This window comes from Taudactylus pleione, unplaced genomic scaffold, assembly GCF_031769625.1.
Source record: "Taudactylus pleione unplaced genomic scaffold, aTauple2 ptg000428l, whole genome shotgun sequence".
Classification (NCBI taxonomy): Eukaryota; Metazoa; Chordata; class Amphibia; order Anura; family Myobatrachidae; genus Taudactylus; species Taudactylus pleione.
In genome coordinates this window covers 1,117,501-1,140,938 of record NW_028284830.1, presented here as the reverse complement: position 1 = coordinate 1,140,938, position 23,438 = coordinate 1,117,501, and the positions used below count along the sequence as shown (strand labels likewise).

Sequence of the window (23,438 nt, the reverse complement as noted above, 5' to 3'; positions counted from 1 at the left end):
CGGGGGCGTGCCTCCCTGACGGGGGCGTTCCCACGGGAACGCCTCCCGTCAGAAGCCGGCCCACTGACATCACTAGTGATGTCAGTGGGAGTGATTTTGGCTCTGATAGAGCCAAAATCACTCCGGAGCTTGCGGTTGAAAACCTCAACCGCAGGCTCCGGCTCGCAAATTCGATGGTCGCGATGGTCTCGACCATCGCGGCCATCACAAAGCACGCTCGTATAGCCTGTGGGTGGTGACCCACAGCTATATGAGCGTCCAGGAGGACGCTCCATGAAAATGGAGCCCGGCCCTCATTCAGAGCGTACGGCTCTGAATGAGGGCCTTTGTCTATTGTTTAAAGGTGACTTCAGTTCATTAAGGTACAAACTTTGCTTGGCTTCTACATAGTGTTGACATTTGTGTACACAACAATTCTGACCTAAATGTACCTGAGTGTTTATGCTGGGAAAATACCTCCTTTCTGTGTGGTTTGATGCAGACTAGCAGCTGCGCTTTAAGGTGCTCACATCTACATGAATGGAAGGGGATGTACAGTACGGTACAGAGAGACGTCATACCAAATGATAAACGCACACCGTTCTCTACGCTTTTCAGATATTAGTATGAAGTGGCACATGTAATATACTGTTTTGATGTCCCCTATCCTGTTTTAATTTAGGCCATAAATTAGATTAAACTGAGCAGTATTTTAGGAGAAAAACAAATGTTTTATTTAATGATGGTCGGAGGTTGGATCCTGACGCCATGTTCTTGCACCAGTTGTACCAGCTGTCCGCACACCTAGGTGCCCTCCTAGTTTGTGGCAGTGCCTCTTAAGCGCAGGTAGTAGGCATGTACCTTAATGCGCGCTGAGCGGGCCATCCAGCACAGTGGTACCAAACCAAGGCCTTAGCAGTGCATCGTGCATGACTCCCATCCATAAGAAGATAATCCCATAACGTGCAATCACAAATCACTGAATATGGCCTTCAAAACCCTTGTTTAGGGGCTTATTATTCATTTGGTTTTTTTTTCATGTTTCAATTACTATTCTATTAATTACAAGTATATGGTTCAGTGCCATGTAAGGAAGCAACAGGTTGTCTCGTCATTAGTTCGGTCTGTGTTATCCATTGATTATCGTGTTTATTAGGTCATCATTGGCGCCTGACGTTGTTGGTGTGTGTGTCTCCTCGCCTCCGATGATCTGCTGACACGTGTTTGACCATAATGTGATCTAGGAATACAGTTACTGACACTGCTTATATATTGCAGGATATGGAGACCCATTCAGAAACAAACTGTTGGTGTAGAAGCACTTTTATATTAGTTTCAGTTACTTTTTATCATTTTAAAATTTTTTTCATCCCTTTCTGGCAGCTCCTTATTGGGAGCGACGGATGAGAAAGGGGCAGATTTAGCAGCTTTACGGACATCCGCTCTTAATGTAGCTTCGGAGAGAGCGATGAAACGTAGTCAGAGGGACCATTCTGTGTGATTATTGGTACCTGCTTTATTTATAATTAATATATTTGTGCCTCCTCTTCCTCTAAAGAATGTACAGAAAGCCTTCCTTGACAGTGTTAGCTTGGGCTTTCCTTCCCTCTGTTTTCTCATGTTTTGGGACTGGTAGAGCACTAAGGAGGGTCCTACTTCTAAATACATATTACATGTAAGATCAGTGGGTCCCATCTGTATGATTGTTCCCAGTGTATTTGGTCAATGAAACATTAACGATCAACAATTAAATTTGCATGCACGCTCTGTCCTTTTTAGAATCTGCATCCTTTCCTATGCAAATACAAAAATGTCTGCTGTGCGTCTAAGGGCCGTATTCAATTAGCGGCGAAAATTAATTTTTTTTCCGGCAAAAAAATGCCGAAATTTTCACCAAAAACGGCAACAAGCGAAAAAAAAAAAACGGAGAAATGTTTTCTCCATCCCAGACCAGGCGAAAAAAAACACAAAATCCCTATCAATTACCGGGCAACTTTGATCTGCAAATATTCTTTGCTTAATTGTGCCGAATACAGACAGAATCATAGGATCTTCATTATCTGGGTGGGGTAGTCAACATGGCCATTAGGTCGGCAAGCAATATTTAGACGTATTAATATCGACATGGTTAAAATGTCAATGCATTCAGAATGTCAGAATTTAACTTTTTCAACACTAAAATGTCGACTTTTTTGTTATATTTTGGCCTAACCGTATATTTAACCTTAAACCTAAGCCTAAAAATCATCAATAAAAAAAATGTTGACAATTTGGTGTCCATGTCGACCTAAATGCATGTCTACATATTGATTGTCGACCTAATAAGGCATTCTGACTGTCGACATTAAGAACCTGCCAACATTGACTGTCGACTTTCGGAAAGTCAACAAGTTGTACCGGATACCCATTATCTAGTGGTGTCCTGCTATGAAATCCATGAGCAAACCTTTGGGGCTGTGGGCCTGATTCAGAGCCGGACGCTATTTGTGCTCACTCGTTCAGAAAAAAGGGGCTGGCTATTCAAATGAACCGTTCGCTCTTTGCGGTCTGTTCACGCCTCTAGGTCTGAACGAGCGAACAAAACTTGCGGTCGTTTTTTGGAAAACTACGCCCCCCTGGCCGCTCGCATCCTACGTCATGTCCGCTATTTATTAGATTAATCGAGTACATCGACCAGCGTATGAACTGCTCGCTATTCTTGTGGTTGGTTTTTCCTACCACAATCTTGCGAGCAGTTCTGGCTATAAAATAACCCAGTGACGTGGTCAATGACGCTGCTGTATTAATTATGCACACCCATAAAACGCCCGTTTTGACCTTTAAGCACGCCTGCGTTCTGATCTCCACTCCCCGTTTTCAAGCACCTTCCCCTGTTACCACCCACATACGCCTCCTCCTCCTGTCACGCAATATAGCAGGCATTCGCTATTTAGCGAACAAACGATTTTCGCCCGCACTGACTGGTTCGCGCACGCGTATTACGATCCATACGCATGCGCAGTTGTGCAAACATCGCTCAGAACGAACGTCCGCTTACGAGCGGCTCTGAATCAGGCCCTGTGTCTGTAGCACTGTCTGAAGCCTAGTATAACCTTAACCAAAACACCAGTTTTATCCCCAATTATAACCCTAACGATTGTGCTTCATGAATTGGGGGAGTGATTTTATTGACCAATATACCTCTCTTTATCCTAGGTCAGGGGTGGGGATCCTTTTTTCTGCCAAGGGCCATTTTGATATATATACCATTATTCGCAGGCCCGGTGCAGGCCACACCCCCTCCGTGTGACCACAGTCACCGGTGATTACAGCAATGCCCGGGGCACCCTGTGGATGCTCCCGGGAGCTGTAAGGGCAGCGGTGTGATCGTCTGAAGCGTCCTAAGGACGCTCCAGGCAGCACTGCTGCACAGAATCTGGCTGCAGGGTGACATTCTAGGCACCCTGCTAGCCAGATGAGGCTAGCAGAAAAAAGCTCAGAGGGCCAGACCAAATGATTCCAGGGGCTTATACGGCCCCCAGGCCTGAGGTTCCCCATCCCTGTCGTAGGTACACCAGGGGTAAAACTAAATTTCATTAACTTCCCTAGTTTTGTAGACCATATACATTTCATAATTTGCATTATAACAATTGATAGAATATCTGGATCTTACAGCTTCTATGAAACCTGTTCTGTGCTTGTGCTGCAAATTTGCGGTGTTTTTCTTATCGGTGTGGGTAGGCGCAGTCAGGTGTTTCTTATTGGTCTAATGCGTTTGTAGTGGTGTTGAGAGTGGAGTGCCCACGACCTGCTTTTAGCAATTTTATTTAATAGGATGATGACATTTTGAGGAATAAATATGCTAATTTCTGTTTTTACATAATGCTCAATATTCATGATACACCGGTAGCTGGCATGTAGTAGCGGATAAGCAATTTGTCACCCTGCGTTTTACACAACAAATGGTGAATGCGGCCTGAGCAGTTGTTGCACACTACGTTCATGTTTCACCCTGCATTTATCTGGTTGTGTTCAAAGGGATCTATGAAAATGAATTCTTGTTTAAAGATAGCCTAAGCGTTGATTATCCTGTGTCATTAACCTACAGGAGGAGGAGGCTGGACAGGTCTTCCTGCTGATGAAGAAAGATTATCGAATCTCTCGCAATGTGCGTCTTGCTTGGTTCCTTACAAATCTCCACCAATCCATTTCTCCGCTCCCTGAGTCTGAGCTGGTAAGTTTAGGACTAAGAAGCTGGCCTGGCTTTTTTTTTGTTTTAATTTTATTTGTAGGCTCGTCTCGCTGGCATGCAAGCACCAGTTATATAGCCTGCTTTATTTGTTTCTTTATTTTTTTTTCTTCATTGATGTAATTGGGGGGGAATTCAATTGCTTCTCGCGGCTGGAGCTCCCGTCTAAAGGACCGAGTGCTATTCGATTGTTTTGGGTCGCTGTCACGTATTGCAGATTTCCGCTTGCACCCTCCTGAGGGCTTTTTAACTGGCACTTTCATTGGGTAAAGCTGCTTTACGTGGCTAATCCTGTGCGTTTTGGGCGCAAGAACACGGCCGTAGCGAGCAGCACGGGGCTGGCTGCACTAACAATTGAGTAGCCCCCGACCGAGCAATAGAATATTCACTAGGTTAGGCATCCTTCAGCCAGTCAGAGCATTACAAAATTCCCAGGGCTAGATTGACCTTCAGCCAGTCAAAGGAATAGTGTCTAGCTTTGAGTAGTGTTACCAGTTTACATTTCCTGTTTAGATACGCGTAGAAGCAAGCCTCTGCCCCATGACTGGAAGTGCTTTTGTTGTAAAACCTAAAGCGTTTTGTTCTCGTTGCGACTTCATCAGGGTTGTGGTGGGATGTAATCTCCAGGACTGTTTATTTCCCTGGTTTATGTAATCGCCACATGGAGAGAAAACAATTGTTGTTTTTTTACATTTTGAAATGTAATAAGATCCTATTCAGAAGCCGTAGATGACTCTCATGTGTATTAGTTTTAGAACTTAAGAGAAGTTGCCAGGAATTTTGGTTTCTCAGGGTGCCTACACATGAGACGATATGATATCGGGAACGATTTCCCTTGAACACTCCCAGGCAGCTCCCCGGCGCTCCAGGACACGATATGCAGCAAAGACTGCACAATGTGACACAAGATCTATAGTGCACGATCTAACGATTTGCCGATCAGAAAAGAATACACACAGATGTGCGCACGGATTAGTGCGATCCGTGCTGCAAGCAGCTGTGGTAAAAGACACCGATGCATGGACACAAAGGTGGCCTTACACTGTGTGATATGCACCTTGGGACGCGACGGCCGATCCGATGGCCAACATATCAGGCGGTCCCCACACATGGAGCAATCCGCTGCCCGATATGACGGTAGCCCCCTGCATAGTGCTGCATGGGATTGTAGATCGCATCCCTAGATCAAGTGAACATGCAGTAAGATCTGGAGGTGCGATGTACGACCCCACGGGAGCACGCACTGGCCGATATCATGCCCACACACGGCAGTGTTCTCCCCAGGCTAGAAACAGCCTACTGCCCGGCACTTTCCTCCGCCGACCCCTGCTGTGGAACACTGGCCTCTTAAGTGACCTCTGAAGTGACCAGAGGCTAAAGAAGCCTCCGATCGCTTCAGCAGCCAGCGTTCCCAGTGATGCACTGCGCGGGTGACGTCATGACGTCACCCTTGACGCGAGGAGCCTGCTCCGCGCGCCTGCTGGATCTAGTGAGATCCAGTCACCGCGAGGCAACGGGAGTGGGAGCGCGAGCGGTCAGTATGTAAAGGTAAGTGCTGGGGCTGAGGCCAGGACCAGTCTGGGGGCACTTCCTAAGGGGCACTATTTAAGTCTGGGGGCACTGCATAAGGGACTAGCCTGGGGGCACTGCATAAGGGTCCATTCTGGGGGCACTATTTAAGCCTGGGGGCACTACATAAGGGACCACTCTGGGGGCACTACATAGGGGCACTACTTCAGCCAGGGGGCACTACAGGGGCAATGCGTAAAGGGGAAAACTGTATAAAGGGCACAAATACAGGGGTCACTGTATAATGGGCACTTCTGACTGAGAGCCAGTGGGGGAGCAGCCTGAGACCTGTCGGGCTGGATTGGTAAGGGAGATACCCCTTTTCCCGGCGCGCGCATAATTGCGAAGGCCCCCACCCGGCTACTTTTGGATGCCACCCGGCTGGAAAAAATTTCTGGGGAGATCACTGCACGATACAGCAGCGATATCATACCAATCCGTCAGATCGGCTGCTATATCGCACCGTGTGTGGGCACCTTATGCATCTGTGTTTAAAAAAAAAAAAAAAAAGAATACGAGTGTAACATATTTACACTTAAATTAATGTATTTAACACAGATGCATGGACGGATCTCACTGATCCGTCCATGCATGTGTGTCTTGTACCACAGCTGCGTGCAGCACGGATTGCACTGATTCATGCGTGCATCTGTGTCTTGATGCATGCATCACGGATCTCCCTGATCCGTGCATGCAACATCGTGCGGATCCGAGCTACATATCGTTCAGGCATAAACACTGAGCAATATGCCGCCCTCGCCGAGGTCGGCAAAACTTATCTGCAGCAAATGTGCACAATTTGTTATTAGAAACGGTCGAAATCAGCCAAATCGTTTAAAATATCGCACCGTGTGTAGGCACACTTTTAGACTGAAAATAACATTTTAAAATTTGAAAAGGAGAAGAATATAAAAATATGTTTTACTCTTTGAAAAGTAATATGACTCTTATTGGATTCAGAACCAGTTGTGTTCTGCTTAGGAAGTTACCAGGAAAATAATGACGTTTTAAAAAAGGAGAGAAGAAAATAAACTTTATTTGAAAAAGTAATAAGATCCTTATTGGATTCTGGATCAGTTGTATCCTATTTAGGAAGTTACCAGGAAAAGGTTTCTTAAGCTTTCCATACTTCGGCATTTAATTGGGGCAATTCTCCGCTCTGCCGATGCCTGGGAAGGGGATCGGCAAAATCCATTAATGTTATTTTCACATTCTCCATTTAAATATTTTCAGTTAGGATGATTTTTTTAAATTATTTTTAGACTTGTGAAAAATACAATTTAATACAAATTTTATACAAAAATATCACCGCTGTATCTCCTACCCTACGGCTTTCGTCCTGCCTCCCAGTTACTTATTATTGGTTAACCTGTGAATGTCCTGTTATTTCAGGGGCCACAGGACCTGGAGGTGGTGAGCGTTGTGCCTCACGGGTGGCAGCCTGATGAACCCGTCCTGCCCGGTCCATTTCTTTTAGTGCCGACAACGTGGGTTACTTTCCTGGCACGACGGTACCGCTTTGTGATCGAGCTGGACCTCAGCCCTTCTACAGGGATTGTGGTAAGTGCAGTGCCAGAAAGCCTTCTGTTGTGTATTGCTGAACAAAATGTAAGCCTTGCAGACAAGGCTCCATTACTTGCTGTATACCTAGGTCAGGCTATATATATATATATATATATATATATATATATATATATAATGTGAAAAAGCAGGGGGAATTGACTTAGGGCGACAATTCCACTTATTGTGTACAACAGTGTTATTAGGGTGTATTCCAACAACAACGTTTTTTGTGTAAAATCGTTATGTGCAAAGTGCTATTAGATAAAGTGCATAGTTATGTTTGATTAATTTAACAACATAAAATCAGTGAAATTAAATGATAAATACCAATATATTAAGTTTAAAAGATGTACAATTTATTCCAGAAATGTAAAACAAATAAGAGAAAAAGAAAACATATATAATGGAAATACTATGTTGGGGGAGTTCCCTCAATAAAACATAGCCATGACGAGGTCAGCAGACGAAACGCGTTGGGAGCCTTACTTCTTGTCCTAGGAAAAAGCGTATTCCTTTAAATCTTGACTCAGATAAGCTATTATTTTTATTCTCCTACAAAAAACACATTTTTTACTTGCCTTGTATTTTATTTGAACTGGCTGTTTTATTGAGGGAACTCCCCCAACATAGTATTTCCATTATATATGTTTTCTTTTTCTCTTATTTGTTTTAAATTTCTGGAATAAATTGTACATCTTTTAAACTTTATATATTGGTATTTATAATTTTATTGCACTGATTTTATGTTGTTAAATTATTCAAACTTAACTATACACTTTATCTAATAGCACTTTGCACATAACGATTTGGCACAAAAAACTTTGTTGTTGGAATACACCCTAATAACATTGTTATACACAATAAGCGGAATTGTCGCCCTAAGTCAATTCCCCCTGCTTTCTCAGTTACAAGGTAGTATATCACCAATACTGCATATTGACACGGAGCTGGCGCCTGTCATTGACCAGACGCCGGAGGACCGAAGCCCGGCGTACCGAACGAAGGGGGGGACGTTAGGTTCAGGGCTCCCGGGGGGACTTGGGGTTAGGAACCCCCCTGATAGGATTAGGTTTAGGCTAGGGGAAGGGGGGTTAGAGATAGGCACCTACGGGGGGAGGTTAGGGTTAGGCACCCCCCCGGGGGACTTAGGTTTAAGCATCGGGGAAGGGGAGATTAGGTTTTGGCACTTGGGGGGGAGGTTAGGCACCCCTAAGGGAGGGTTAGGGTTGGGGAGAATTAGGTTAGAGATACTTACCTTAGGCACGATCGGGATTTTCACCCTTGCCTGGCTTCCGCTGTCGGGATTTGAACCGTTGGCTATGTGTCCGGCAGTAACTCCTACTACACCCGGCCAAGGATGTCATGCAGTGCATGGCCTTGTCATGAGGGGCGTTGCCACATCTCGTTGCACATACAGACGTAATATTATGTGTTGCAGTGGGTCTAGACCCTGGATTCTCTATGAACGGAGGGCCTCCTGTCTAGTCCGGGCCCCATACTTAGGTAACCACCTTATGGTGGTGCCTGGTCATGGTATTCAGACCTTCTCAGCATGATAGAAATTCCTATGTAGCACCTTTTTCTGCAGCCAGATATTCTAAGCCACAGTACCTTCTACCACCTAACTTTACCTCACCTGGCTTTAAAGGTGTGACTATGGAAGCAGCAATCTAAATAAAGGTGGTTCGCAGCTAGCGCCACCCAGACGATGCTCAAAGCGAGGAAACAGGTCTCCGCCAGGAACTTTCATTTGATCTGGAAGACCTGTATTTGTTGATGCGAGTAGAAGCTGTGCCACATTCTCATCCGTTTATTTGACTAGACTACTGCTTTTATTTACTGGATGGTTAGATGAGGGCTTAGGCCTGGGCTCCTGGAAGGTCCAGGTCTGGTCCTTGTCCACTTTCTTGCAAAGGAAGCTGTTGTTGATCCCGGAGGTCCAGACGTTTATCTACAGGCAGTGCTGCTGGTCCATCCTCCGCTGGTGGTGCCTCTGGAATCTTAATCTGGTGCATATGTTCTCCAAACCCTTGGGCTCCATGGATCTGAAATACCTTACCTGGAAAACCAGTGAGGAGGGTGTCAGAAGCTCTCGGAGCTTCTCTACTGCTTATCTCCCGTCTCTGTCTCTTGAGCTTTGTTAGATAAAACAAACTTAAGGGAAGCCAATGGAGAGAGAGATGGGAAGGAGCCTGGGTTTTAGCTGCAGTTTTGAATATGCTCAGGCTCCTCACATCACATAAAATTCTCAGTGTTCCCAGTCAAGTAAATACAAAAATCCCATTACAATCATACTAGCTGCGAAATTTACTCTTCCAATCTGGCGTACAGTACTCTGCAGTGCCTGGAGTTGTCGCCTACGTGAGAACTTTCTGTTACAGCCTAGTTATGCCAGTTGTAAGACTAGATGCAATGGAATGCATACCCTATTCTTGTGTGCGCAGTGTAGGGCACATTCTGCCAACAGGTGTATGTTCAGCCCCGTAATGTGATGGATCATTGCAACACATTGCGAATACAGTTCCTAAAAAGCTCCCGCGAATCTATGTATGGAATTCCAGTTCCAGGGCATCATCAGGACCCAGCTGCTGCTAAGAGTGTGAAATATGTCCAGGAACCATGCACTATGTCTTGTCAGATGCAGTTATCCGTTAAACAAAATAAAACCATCCTTTGCAATCTTCTCCTATTGGTTTATGGACTCCCAATCGTGCACACAAGGGCTCAGCAAATTTACTTTCCAACTCTTGTTCCTCTTGTACTTGTTATAATCAAATTGAGATGAGTTAAATCGGTTTAGATGTTGGTTCATGGAGGTTTCAAGTATGTAGCTCCATGCTGCTCAGCAGTTACCCCCTTCTGCTTCTCTCTGTTGCCATTTTCCATGGTGCCCAAGGCAAACACACCCATTAAATGATTACAATTAGTTTCCAGTTATTTGTATATTTTAAGCTGCATTGACCGAAGCTCTGATCTAGAGTGAGAAGGATTCAATGTAATACATCGCGACGCAGCTCATGATAAATTCATGTAAAAACACAAATATTTGATTGAATGTTTTCTATTGTCGCATCCGTTTACATGCACTTGACTAGTGTTCATTCTAGCACCCTGCACCTTTCACAAGCCGTGCAGTTTCTCCTTCCTGTCTGGTGCTTCTAGCACACTCTGGTCTGTATGTCAGCAATTTGTTGCATCAGCTGAGTGTGCCAGAAGCACCAGATCAGAGAGCAACACGCCAGGCAGGAAATAAGAACTACACAGGTTGTGACAGGTGCAGGGTGCTAGAATGAACACTACGACTTAACTGACATAAAATAACCATGTAATGCATCTAATTTAAACGTCCTTGGCTACTTGACCCTATGTTGATAGCAGAGCTTCTTTATTTTGCATCATTTTGCAATAATAGAAAGCAATATGTAACCACCCTAACCCATTCCAAAATGTCCCCTCCCCCAAGGTTGTTAAGTAGACATGAGAAAGAAAGATGATACGTTTCTCTCCATGCAGTGACATAACTTGTGGCTTTCTCGCTCATCACGTGGAGACTTCAGATGGCCTTAAATGTCTTCCTCTCTCTACAGGATGACTCCACGGAGGAGATAATTTTCGATGAGATCTTCCATTCCCTCTCACGTTGCCTGCTGGGGCTGCTCAGGCCGTTCCGTGTCCCCGGATCCAAGCTACTGTTCCGACCTGAAATCTTTGTGACAATCCAGGCATACTCCTCTATCATCGGACTGCAGAGTCATCAGGTCGGCATGGAAGGCTGCGTCCGCATTGGGGCTAGTGCTGTGGAATCCTAATTTCAGAGATGTTCTATAATGTGGCTTTGTCTGTTCCATTAGGTGCTGGTACAGGGGTGTCAGCTGGAGGAGCAGAAGCTGCCGGAGTTCCTACAACACGTGTACCTGCAGCTCGGGACCTTTGAGAATAAGATCGCTGAGATGCTTCAGCAACAGTACCGGCCACTCACTCAGGTGGGCATAATAAGAAATAAATTGTGTTTTATATATGAACAGAGCATAATGGGAATTACAGGAAGAGCCTCCCCTGTGCCACTCAGAAGAGTATAAGTAAATAAAAGCACAGTATAATTGGTTAGAAACCAACTTTTTTACATGGAGGGCTGTGACGTGTATGATAAAATGAGCAGATGTCGTTAAACCGTTTAACAACATTTTGGGCTGGCAACAGGCAGACGTCATTTCCTTTGTGCTGTCTGGTTGTTTAATTTTTTTGTTAAGTCAACTGCAGGTATGTGTGTACATTGTGTGCGTGTGTGTGGGGGCTCTGGTGTGATGGGCACAGTTGCTGCTCCTCTTGTATGGAACATCCTGCCTATTTTGCATGTCTGCCAACTAATCCAAATAAATTAAGGGCCTGGTTGAGAGGTGGAGGCAGAAGCTCCCGTAGCAGCGTCTGTTGGTGGTCGCCCGTTCTGCAAATACCGCTACAAACTCCTCTTGTGTACATCTGTGATGCTTTGAAAGTCTCTATAGTGATGCACCACTAGCACTAGGTATCAGGTGTGTGTGGTAGACTTCCTTGTGGCCGATCTCCCCATCGTTGAGGTAGGACACACCGTGATAGAGAGGCAAGCCTTGCTAATACCCCTTTTGCCGACACAGTGACCACACAGGAAGGAAGGTACAATGCAATTTTGTTATTGCAAATAGTATAAATACCAATCAGTGTAACAGTTAAAACAATTGATACAATACAATCTTACCGATTACAATAGCAAGGTAATTACTTGACACCTCCCTGTCCTCTACCAGTGACCCCAGCTGGCAAGTGAATGTCAGCAAAAGAAACACATTTGTCACACAGCTCTTCATCACTAAAATAGTGAGGAATCGCAGGAACACACAAACTATGCTCGGAGCAGCAGTTCACCAACAGATTTGCAGCACTTAACACAGTCTTTGCTAACACTTGTCCCTACTGAGAAAAATAACAAGGGCTATGCTGGAAGCAGTAGTTCACCGGCATATTTGCAGCACTTAACACAGTCTTTGCTAACACTTGGCCCTTACTGTGAAAAATAGAGTAAAACACACATGCATATGCCACTCACTATTACCACAAAAGTTGCCAGCCGGGGTTACACAGGGTTAAATAAGCATTGCATATACATTGCATTACAGAAATCTACCAGGTAAATGTTCTACAGTAGAAATGCACAGTACATTGAGAAATGTCATCATACAAAATAGAAATCGGCAAGGGTGGACATACATTGCATTAGAATACTGACTCTAATGCAACAACAGGCAGTGCATAAAAGACATTTGCATTTACACCCCTACCAGTGAATACATATACATGTCATGGCCAGAATACAGCATTTACATTACTCACAGTTGCGTCAGACATGAGCTGACGCAATCAGCCAAATCACGTCCCCTCCCAGCATGAGCTGGAGGTTCACAAGAAAAATAATACACCAAATAAGCAAGGAATATGAGACAGAGAAAATGGGTATCCTATCTCTCACACAGCTGGATAATGCAAACTAATCACAAGACCTAAACCCTGAATAAGATCCCCACTTTCCCCCTTTTAATCAGAGCTATCTAAAAGGTAAAGTGAACCCCAACTAGCTCTGGCCCCCCAGATAGAATGCAGAGACTATGCAGGGTGAGGGCCTAACTAGTGACAAGGGGGTGGTTAGGTACAAGGCAGAGGAAGGAGCAGGTACAAGGAGGTTTTGGAGTTATCTCACCCCTTTGCTGTGGCTGTTCAGCCCCTAGCGACATCCAGCATAGCTCCAGGATGCAAGTCACCGCACCAGAGCTCCAGCTTACGATCCCGACGATACTCAGTTGTGAGCAAATAGCGGGCCACACTCCAAGAGCCCCACCGATCCTGCAGACGTTGCTCCTCTGGCAAGTGGTAAGGTCTGGTCGGCGCGACTTTCCTTCTGCACAGCCTCCTCCACGGTTCCGGCAGCAGTATCACCTCAGCAGCGGCGTCCTCTCTTCTCCTCTGGGCGCAGGGTCCTCGTCAGTCACTTTCCGGTGCTTGCCGCGGGGTTCTTCAACCAACAGCGGCTGTCCTACATGATGCCTGCGGCTTCTGGTTCTTCTCTAGGGGCTGTTCACAAAGAGGTTTCTACTCTAGGGTGGACGTCCTTCTGGTCAGCGCTAGAGGCTGAGTCGTGGTGTGGGCTCCGTTTCTCAGAACCTGGCATACATCTCCCCTGTCATGGTCTTCTGTGTCTTCGGGCACTTCTCCGGGCAGCCCGTGGTGAGAGGGGTCTTCCGTGGGTTGGGACCTTCGATCCTCCCAGCCGACTTCGGCGGCAACACAGAGGGCGGGCTCCTTTCTCTACAGCGCAAGCTGACAGAGTGTCCTGGGGGAATCTCCTACACACGGCTCTCCGTTCATCAGGCGCACCTCCGAGCGCAGTGAGCGGATGGTATTCTATGCCTCCGAGTCTTTGGACACCCCTGAGTGATGTTCCGGTAGCAGCCCTACTGAGTCCGTGGGTATCCGTTCTGGCAACAGGCAGCCGAAAGTGAGGTCTTACTGATCCGCAGCACAGAAGGTAGAGGTAGCTATACGTGGCTATCACCCATGAAAGGCTTTCATTTGTAATCCAATAGGGTTTACTTGTTTGGCCAAACTCAGTATTTGTAATCCAGGGCAATATAGGGGTACAGTGCCCCTGTTTTCCAACAGATCCACGGGCACTCCACTGAAAATCCTCCCAGACTCACTCACTCTCTCCAGGGGTGCTATATTTATCAACTACCCCTTTTTTCTCCTCCCTACTTGTCCAGCTACCCTGAATGGCCAGAAAAGCCCCAGCAACATGCCGCCCACAAGGTTCTCTGCCAGGACACCCACGCTACCAATGAATGGGGGGTATTTTTCCCGCAAAATTGGGTTACTGACCAAAGTCATTTTCTCTCCCCCCCCCCCCCCTATTTGCACATGCTCAGAAGGGTCCACTGAGAGCAGGGTCAGCAAGAGTTCACTAGCCCTGCAACTATAATGAATGGAGCAGTAATATCTCTATTACATATACATAATAAAAAAAATTGGGGGACCCCTATTTGGAGCACAAATATGGGGAATCCACACGACCGAAATGTGCGAGGACTGAGATGCTCACTTTTAGCACCCGTCCACGCAGTAATACCGATGGCTGCCTTTTTATACGCCATTATGGGTCGTACCATCGTAACCTGACCACGGCCTGCTATACCTGCGGCTGTGCATATGGGAATGCAGCCTCTTGCATTGACACGCCCATAACACGCCCACTGAACGGACCATTTTGCATGCACCAAGTAGCCACCTCCCAGTCACCGCCCATCACTTTTCCTTTACACGTCCAATACCGATCATCTCTTCTGCAACAGCGCCTTTGTGCGTGCACTCTGCGTAACATATGCAAGAGAAAAGATCACATTTATTATACAACAAGCAAATGAAATAAAAACATCAAAGATGCGAAAACAGCAGTATGGCTGTTTTCACGTCTTTGATGTTTTTATTTCATTTGCTTGTTAGATTTGCTTGTTAGATTTGCTTGTTAGATTGCCCATTCTTGTGACTAGCCGACACAGGTCCCCATATCAAAATGTTTTTCTGCAGGGGGTAAGCTTATCTATTTTCCACTCTGTAGTCCCTGGCGTTTGCAGTGTTTGGTTGGGATTTAAGTTCCACTATGTTAATTATTCTAGCAGGGAGGAAGCAAGCCGCAAGTTATATACTAGTTAAAGCTGAAGGAGGGGTCAACAGTTAAGCTGTATTAGTGTCCCATATCTCGCTGGTGGAAGCTCAGAGATGAGGTCACATACCTAGTGTTCCTTCTAGGCACTAGGGGGAAGGGTTAGGTTAGGCACTAGGAAGGTTAGGATACCCTGTCAGGATTTTGACCGCCGGGATCTCGAGAGCCGGCATCCCGTACCCAGCCCTAGAGAGACACCCCTAAACTCCCTCCCCACACCTTAAACCTAACCCTTCCCCTAATGCTTGGCCCTAATCCCGCACCCTTACCCTCCCCCTAACACCCGATAATTACTTCCGGGATGCCGGCGGTTGGGATTCTGGTGCCGGGAATTTCGTCCGTCGGCATCCCGCACATGCGGGATGCTGACTACATCCCGGGTGGAAGTATATATACTCTGTCAATTGAATTGATATTATTGTTCCTCTCTTTTTTTCAGGATTCCTTACCTCAATATGGAAATCAACAATCAGGCAAAAAGATGGGCGTTTCCATGGTAACGGCTGACATCGGGTTAGTTAGTATGATTCGGCAGGGGATCCTTGCCTTACAGCTGCTACCTGCCAACTCCAGTGCGGGTGAGTCACCCTGTCGTTTGAAACTATTTCTTGGTTGGAAAATTGCCATTTAAGGCTTTATCACAAAGTTCTATGTGTATACGGACATTTCTCATCATCAGAGTTTTATTTTTAAGACACCACAGATATCACAGTGTAATACAGTTTTGACATACATGTAAACAGTTGGAGCAGAATACAGAGTCCATGGAAGCAATTAGCATTTTTTTCCACCCATAGGAATCATTGTGATCACGGACGGGGTCACCAGCGTCCCAGACGTCGCGGTTTGCGAGACCTTGCTGAACCAGCTGCGCAGTGGAACCATCGCTTGCTCTTTTGTTCAGGTAAAGACATTGGCTGCTGTTAGGTGTTATGCTTTGAACTCTAGCGCCACCTTTATGTCATCCTTCTCGTTACAGGTTGGCGGTGTATACTCGTATGACTGCAGCTTCGGTTACGTCCCTAACGTAGAGTTGATGAAATTTATTGCCATGGCAACCTTGGGATCCTACCTCTCTTCCTGTCCTGAAGTAGAGACTGGGCAGGCGGACATGAATGTTTATCACAAAGCGTTCTTGCTGTATTCTTTCCTGCGCACTGGGGAGGCGCTGAATCCCGAGTATTACTGCGGTGAGAGCTGGGCAGAGCCTGGGGTTTTCAGTAACAATGCATATTAGCCTGACACTGTCCGTGCTATGCGAAGCTCGTTGTTCAAGTCAATCTATCACATCATTTTAACTCTAAGTGGGTGGAAATCACTCCAAAAAAATTGCATATTTGAGTTCTGTTCAGTAATAGTAGCCTATGCTTGTGCAGGGGTGTATCTATAATAGTTGCAGAGTGTGCAGTGCACACTGGCCCCTGGGTCCAGGGGAGCCCACAACGGACATCCTGCGCCCATGTAGTGTTATACTTAAGCTGGGTAGACACTATACAATATGTCGTTCGATCCCGCGGGTTGGATTGACAAATCTGGTACATTGTCTGATTTGTACCCATGATATGTGCGCTCCCGCGCGCAATTAGCGACGTCCCCCGTTGACCCTACTGTTGATATATATGCACTTGCCATATGTCGGGTGCTGTCGCCTGCGACGTCGGGCTGGCTACTCATCAACTGATGCGTACCCAACTTTACCTGTCCGTAGTCTCCAGAATGGCGGCGGCCATTTTCTCGGTGACTCACGCATTCACCGTACTGCCGTTCCCCGGTAATAAAGCACGGGGCCATTTTCCCGCAGACCCACGCATGCGCCACCAAGCCAGAATCTACTGCACCGCCAGAGGAGGGGGCCCGCACTGAGTCTGCAAACAGGCCCTCTCCTCTCTTAAAACGCCCCTGTGCTTCTGATTTACACCACAAATGCACTACCTGCCGTAATTCTCACTCTGCATCAGGCCCTAAGAGGTTAGCACTTGTTTTTTTTATACTTTAAATTGCAGTTATTCTTCATCTCTTAATTCACTATTGCCAGTTCACATAAAGCACTGTGTTCTAGTATTTGGAATATAGCTGTGAAAAAAACAAACCATCATTTTTTTTTTTTTTTTAAGTTTTGGATATTTTGTTGAACCCCAGCGATCTTTTTATCAGTGTCATTATTGAGATGAATATAATCCACGGCACTCGCTGTGTGTCTGTTCGTGGTCAGTGTTTTAGCAGCAACTATTTGCAAATAAAGCAATTTGCATCATATTTATCTTCCTCTTGCAGCGCTGGCTTTATTACGCATTCTGATGGGACAGCTAATCTATTCTAGTTTACAACCTACGTGAGCGAGAGTGGGGAACACATTAATTATGTGATGCCATAACCCCACTCTTTTGCCCCAAGTTGCCTGTGTCCCCGGTAATATACTGTAAATGCCTTTACTGAAAAGTATGAATATGTAGGTGTATTAAATGACGGTATAGCCAAATATGGCTTGCACTCTTGTGTTTCCTTAATTCTCCTGGCTGCGTTTTTTTCTCTTAGATAATTTTCGTGTAGCGTAATAGACATTTATATGAATGCCCTTCCCTGTATTAGGTCCATTCTCCATGTTCTGTTATAAGTATGGTCCAGTGTATATTTTGCTCTGTGTTGACAGGTTCCCAGCACAAGCTGTTCAATGAGCACCTGGTGTCGGCAAGCAGTAACCCTGCGCTCGCCACGCGGCGGAGGAAGCACGCGGAGAAGGAGCTGCATGCCGACATTGTCAGCGTGGTATCTGTGAGGCTCAGAGAAGGGTACAGCATCCGGGAGATCCGCATTACAAAAGGTAACAAGGCCCCAACCAATCGGTTTTTGCATTCATACTTTCTCACCTTGGGCTTGTTAAAGGGGGGGAACCATGATAATCTATAAGCTGTAAGCAAGCAAATAACTTAGCTGATGAAAGCCTCTGCTATATTGTGTCAATCATGGGTCACTTGTCCCCTTTATCATTAGGAAGTAACCTGCTGCTCAGTGCTTACATTTGTTATTTACTGATACTTTTATCTTCTCTAAGCTTTGCTGGAGGTAAAACTGGTTCTGCTGTGGAAACATAACATGCGCGTTGAGTACCTAGCAATGGCGGCGTGGCCACTGGATGCCACCAAGCGCAGCACCAGGGTGGAGGTGGTAATGGAAGGGAGCTATGATATACTGCACGATATCAGCTGTACTCTGAAGAAACCCATCACCAGCTTTTACAGGACCAGCGTCATACGGCGATTCTGGTACACACTCCAGAGGTACCTGCTGCCACGTCATATTTTATTCCCTCTACCATTTCACATCCTGGACAACTTGGATTAGTAGCTTTGGGGTCATTGAGCGTAGCACAGGAAAGTCTTTCATTACAGTTTTTTCGTAAGTGTTAAGGTCTTTTTACTAGTTATAGTCTGTGTTTTCCAATAGACATTTGTTCTCGGTAGACTGAGATAAGATTCTTGGATACAAAGACTTAATCAAGATGCACAAACAAATATCAGTTAAAAATACATTTATTATAAAGTAAAAGAAAGAGAGTAAAGTATAATAAACACTTAACTGCTTGTCAGATCATCTACTCAGAACATAAATGGTTTCCTTCCCAGGAGCCCATCGAAAGCATTGGAGCTGGAATCTCGTACGTCGAACAATAGGCTGATTGTATACTGACAAATGACAGCTTTATATAGGAGAAAAACTCCTTCATAAGCATTTAAACAAGTATAAAGGTCATGTTTGGAAATATACATAAATATTAATAGACAGTAGGGGGCACTGTTGCCTCAGTTATGAATGTTGGAAATCTCACAACTATTTATGATGTGTGATAAATTGAAGGTAAGACAATGGCCCTCATTCAGAGCCACTCGCTAGCGGCAGTACGCTCGTTCCGAGCGATGTTCGCACATCTGCGCATGCGTACGGATCGTTATACGCATGCGTGAACCAGTCAGTGCGGCCGAAATTCATGTGCTCGCAATATAGCGAATGCCTGCTATTTTGTGTGACAGAATGAGGCGTATGTGGGTGGTAACAGGGGAAGGTGCTTGAAAATGGGGAGTGGAGATCCGAACGCAGGCGTGCTTAAAGGTCAAAACGGGCGTTTTATGGGTGTGCATAATTAATACAGCAGCGTCATTGACCACGTCACTGGGTTATTTTATAGCCAGAACTGCTCGCAAGATTGTGGTAGCAAAAACCAACCACAAGAATAGCGAGCAGTTCATACGCTGGTCGATGAACTCGATTAATCTAATAAATAGCGGACATGACGTATGGTGCGAGCGGCCAGGGGGCGTTTTTAACAAATAACCGAGCGTATGTTTTGCTCGCTCGTTCAGACTTAGAGGTGTGAACAGACTGCAATTTGCGAACGGATCATTTGAATAGCCACCCCTTGTTTTTGAACGAACGACCGCAAATAGCGAACGGCTCTGAATCAGGCCCAATGTTTACTCAGGATTAAGTATGTCTGGTCACATAACTAAACAGTGACATTTGCATCACTCTGTCAAAAACACCTTATGCAATGTCTGACCACCTTCTAATGTCTGACCATTATCTAATGCCTGATACATTTATAAAATCACTGCACACAGTATGGCTTTCAGCAACCATTTTCTGCTCTCCCGTTACAACATTGACTGTAATATGAAATGTTTCCTAGCAGACTTTGGGAGTGAGCACTGAACTACACTGCCCTGTATCCCGCCACAGCCCCCCTCCGGGCCCTGTACACTGCCACAGCCCCCCTCCGGGCCCTGTACACTGCCACCGCCCCCCCCCCCGGGCCCTGTACACCGCCACAGCCCCCCCCCCGGGCCCTGTACACCGCCACAGGCCCCCCCCCCGGGCCCTGTACACTGCCACAGGCCCCCCCCTGGGCCCTGTACACCGCCACAGCCCCCCCCCGGGCCCTGTACACTGCCACAGCCCCCCCCCCCGGGCCCTGTACACCGCCACAGCCCCCCCCCCGGGCCCTGTACACCGCCACAGCCCCCCCCGGGCCCTGTACACCGCACAACACAACAGTGCTATAAATAGAATATGAGACCACATTTATAAACACTATTGTAGCATTTTTTTTTTAAATAGCATGACCTATTGTTCTGGCACAGAGCATGTTATTCCAGAGGTCCTAAAAATTTTACAAAACTGTTACTTAAATCTGACAATAAATTCCTTTTACCAAATAGGACTGAATAATAAAAGAATGAGATTTCTAGATTGTTACCACAGGAGAGGCTCATAAACAGTCTTTTACCACCTGAAGTTTTGATAATGATTTGACCTTATCTGACTGTGAATTCCTGTCTTGCAGCATCAGTCAGACAGATCAGATGTTGGTGCATCTAAAATCATTTGACACTGTGCCCGAGCATTACAAAATCCCAGAGAGCACCAAGAACGGGGTGCCGCTCTTTTATATCCCACCTGGATCCACAACCCCGGTAAGTCGCTCCTCGTGTGGGCATACCTAAAGCCCTGCGGTATGTTCCAGCAGCCTGTAACCTCTCACCTCGCCTCAACTGTAACCTCTCACCTCGACAGGTGTTATCGCTGCAGCACAGTGACTCCGACTCCAGCCATTCCCAGTTTGCCTCTTACTGGAAACCGATTCTATCAATGGATGCGAACGTCTGGCAACGCTGGCTACATGTGCACCGCCTTGTGTTACTCCTGGAACACGACATGTTAGTATGATGGGCACGAGGCTGTGAAGGATAGGAAAGAAGCCTGGTCTTGGGTCATCTATTTGAGGTCTCTGAGTATTGGCGTGAGGCCACCAGGGTTGTGTCACTTGGCACTTCCTCCTTATCGGCAGAACTGAGTCTTTACATGGGACAGTGGAATCCGCCACCCCATGCTGTGTTGTACCAAATCCATGCTGACATGGATCCAATAATAACAGCTATTAATTATATACATTCCGCCTATTGTTATCTCTAGTAATAACAATACATAACACCTATTGTTATCTCTAGTAATAACAATACATAACACCTATTGTTATCTCTAGTAATAATACATAACACCTATTGTTATCTCTAGTAATAACAATACATAACTCCTATTGTTATCTCTAGTAATAACAATACATAACACCTATTGTTATCTCTAGTAATAACAATACATAACACCTATTGTTATCTCTAGTAATAACAATACATAACTCCTATTGTTATCTCTAGTAATAACAATACATAACACCTATTGTTATCTCTAGTAATAACAATACATAACACCTATTGTTATCTCTAGTAATAGCAATACATAACACCTATTGTTATCTCTAGTAATAGCAATACATAACACCTATTGTTATCTCTAGTAATAACAATACATAACACCTATTGTTATCTCTAGTAATAACAATACATAACGCCTATTGTTATCTCTAGTAATAACAATACATAACGCCTATTGTTATCTCTAGTAATAACAATACATAACACCTATTGTTATCTCTAGTAATAACAATATATAACACCTATTGTTATCTCTAGTAATAACAATACATAACACCTATTGTTATCTCTTGCTCTTTTGGGTAAAATAAAAAAGTGGAAAATAAAGAAGTTGGGGAAAAGGGTCCCAGTTTCCGTCACAGCAACTCCCTAACACCTCTAATCAAATTATATCTACAAATACATGGACAAGTCCTGGAGCTTTAATCTACTCCTCTTACAGGAAGTGGCCTCTGATTTAATGTGTCCTGCCGGAAAGTTAGATTCTATGAAGGGCTATGCCTTATATTTAATACTAGCTGAATTACCCGGCGTTGCCCGGGTTTAAATCTTCATGTTGTTAAGTTTTTATTTTTTTATTATGTGATGTCGTCCAAATCCATCCAGTGTAGGCCCAGAACAGGCTTCCCCGGTTTAAAGTTCTGCCCAGCGTACACCAATGGGAGGTTCAACCGGGACCCTAACCACCCTAAAACCTGCCCAGTATCCAACTGGACCACCTCGCGTTGGTTTCATCCCAATCAGTGAAGGGGTGTTCGAATACCTTATCTGACAGACAAACATACCAATGAATTTTATATACAAGATATGTTGTGTGATGTTCCCCCTGGGTGGGTTTTCCAGTGCCCTTTTTACTTTCTTTTTCTGGAGTGGGAGAGACATCTGAACCCTGTGTGGGCATATATCCAACCTTACTAGTTACACCCAGGATATCAGAGTCCCTGAAGTACTGAGTACCCCTATTTACTGTGCACCAGTTTTGTGTGATTTCTATTTTGTTTTTTTTTATCCAAATCATATAGAAACTGCATAATCATAAACAATATGCTCCGAGGCGGTCAGCCGGTCAGGATTTATTGTTTGAAAATACCCATTGAGTTTACGGGTTGCAATCGGAAAACCGACTGTCTTAATCCCGACAGCCGGCTTCCCGATTGCTTTATCCCGGCGTGGGATAAATGACCGGCGTCTATATCTAGACGCCTGTCATTTACCCGACGCCGGGAGAACGTCTCCCGGCATCCCGATCGAAGTGATGCCGGGCGCTGCCAGCGGACATCAGCAGGGGGGGGGAGGGTTAGGTTTAGGGCTCCCGGGGGGGATTTAGGGTTAGGCACCCCCTTGGGAGGGTTAGGGTTAGGCTAGGGGGAGGGAGGGTTAGGGTTAGGCACCCTCCCGGGGGACTTAGGTTTAGGCACCGGGAAGGGGGGGTTAGGGTTAGGCACCCCTAAGGAGGGTTAGGGTTAGGTTGTTAGGTTACGTTAGTAGATACTTACCTTAGGGACGATCGGGATTTCCAGCGCTGTTGAGCTTCCGCTGCCGGGAACTCTGCTTTTGTCGGCCAGGCGCTGCCGGGAATCGAACTGTCGGCCACAGGACCGGCGGTATTTCATACTGATTCCGAGTTTACTATCTGGCCTGTCCAATGTGGATTTAAAGTAACGACTAATATATGACATTGCTGGGCCTATGACTAATATGGTGTAAATCATTTATTATGATGCATACGTTAATGAATTAGCCTTTCAGTTCAGTAGGGGGTTATGGTATATGATGTTCTCTCTATTGTCCATTAACTTTCCAGGCCTGTTCCTAAGCACCTCCATACCCCGGGGAACAATGGACGCTACAGCACGGTCCTGTGTCGTATTTCCCACACAGCCCTCACTTCCCTTTTACGAGACTGGAGCAGCTTTGTGCTCGTGGAGGGTTATTCCTATGTCAAGTTAATGTTAAGGTAATAAACTTTTTTATGAGAGGGTTCTGCTAATCTGTCATCATCTAGCTCCTGTATAGTTATCATTTCAGTATTCTTTCTCCCCTCCGCTGTCACAGTGATGTCAGTCAGACCCCCTCCTCATTCTGC

General features: G+C 45.6%; 1 protein-coding gene across 5 annotated transcripts in view; it reads left to right on the top strand.

Annotated features, from left to right (window-relative positions):
• The window catches only part of SZT2 (SZT2 subunit of KICSTOR complex), a 187,260-nt gene that overhangs the window by 27,323 nt on the left and 136,499 nt on the right, over positions 1 to 23,438 (top strand). For all 5 annotated transcript variants that reach the window (XM_088447303.1, XM_088447301.1, XM_088447302.1 and 2 more), the window contains exons 2-14: positions 4,067 to 4,192; positions 7,169 to 7,336; positions 10,927 to 11,097; positions 11,191 to 11,322; positions 15,526 to 15,664; positions 15,884 to 15,990; positions 16,066 to 16,276; positions 17,737 to 17,907; positions 18,139 to 18,364; positions 20,425 to 20,554; positions 20,655 to 20,797; positions 23,157 to 23,309; positions 23,408 to 23,438. The exon at positions 23,408 to 23,438 is cut by the window's right edge and continues 84 nt beyond it. In XM_088447303.1, coding sequence (XP_088303429.1) covers positions 4,067 to 4,192; positions 7,169 to 7,336; positions 10,927 to 11,097; positions 11,191 to 11,322; positions 15,526 to 15,664; positions 15,884 to 15,990; positions 16,066 to 16,276; positions 17,737 to 17,907; positions 18,139 to 18,364; positions 20,425 to 20,554; positions 20,655 to 20,797; positions 23,157 to 23,309; positions 23,408 to 23,438 — 1,908 coding nt within the window. The remainder of the gene's footprint in view (positions 1 to 4,066; positions 4,193 to 7,168; positions 7,337 to 10,926; positions 11,098 to 11,190; positions 11,323 to 15,525; positions 15,665 to 15,883; positions 15,991 to 16,065; positions 16,277 to 17,736; positions 17,908 to 18,138; positions 18,365 to 20,424; positions 20,555 to 20,654; positions 20,798 to 23,156; positions 23,310 to 23,407) is intronic.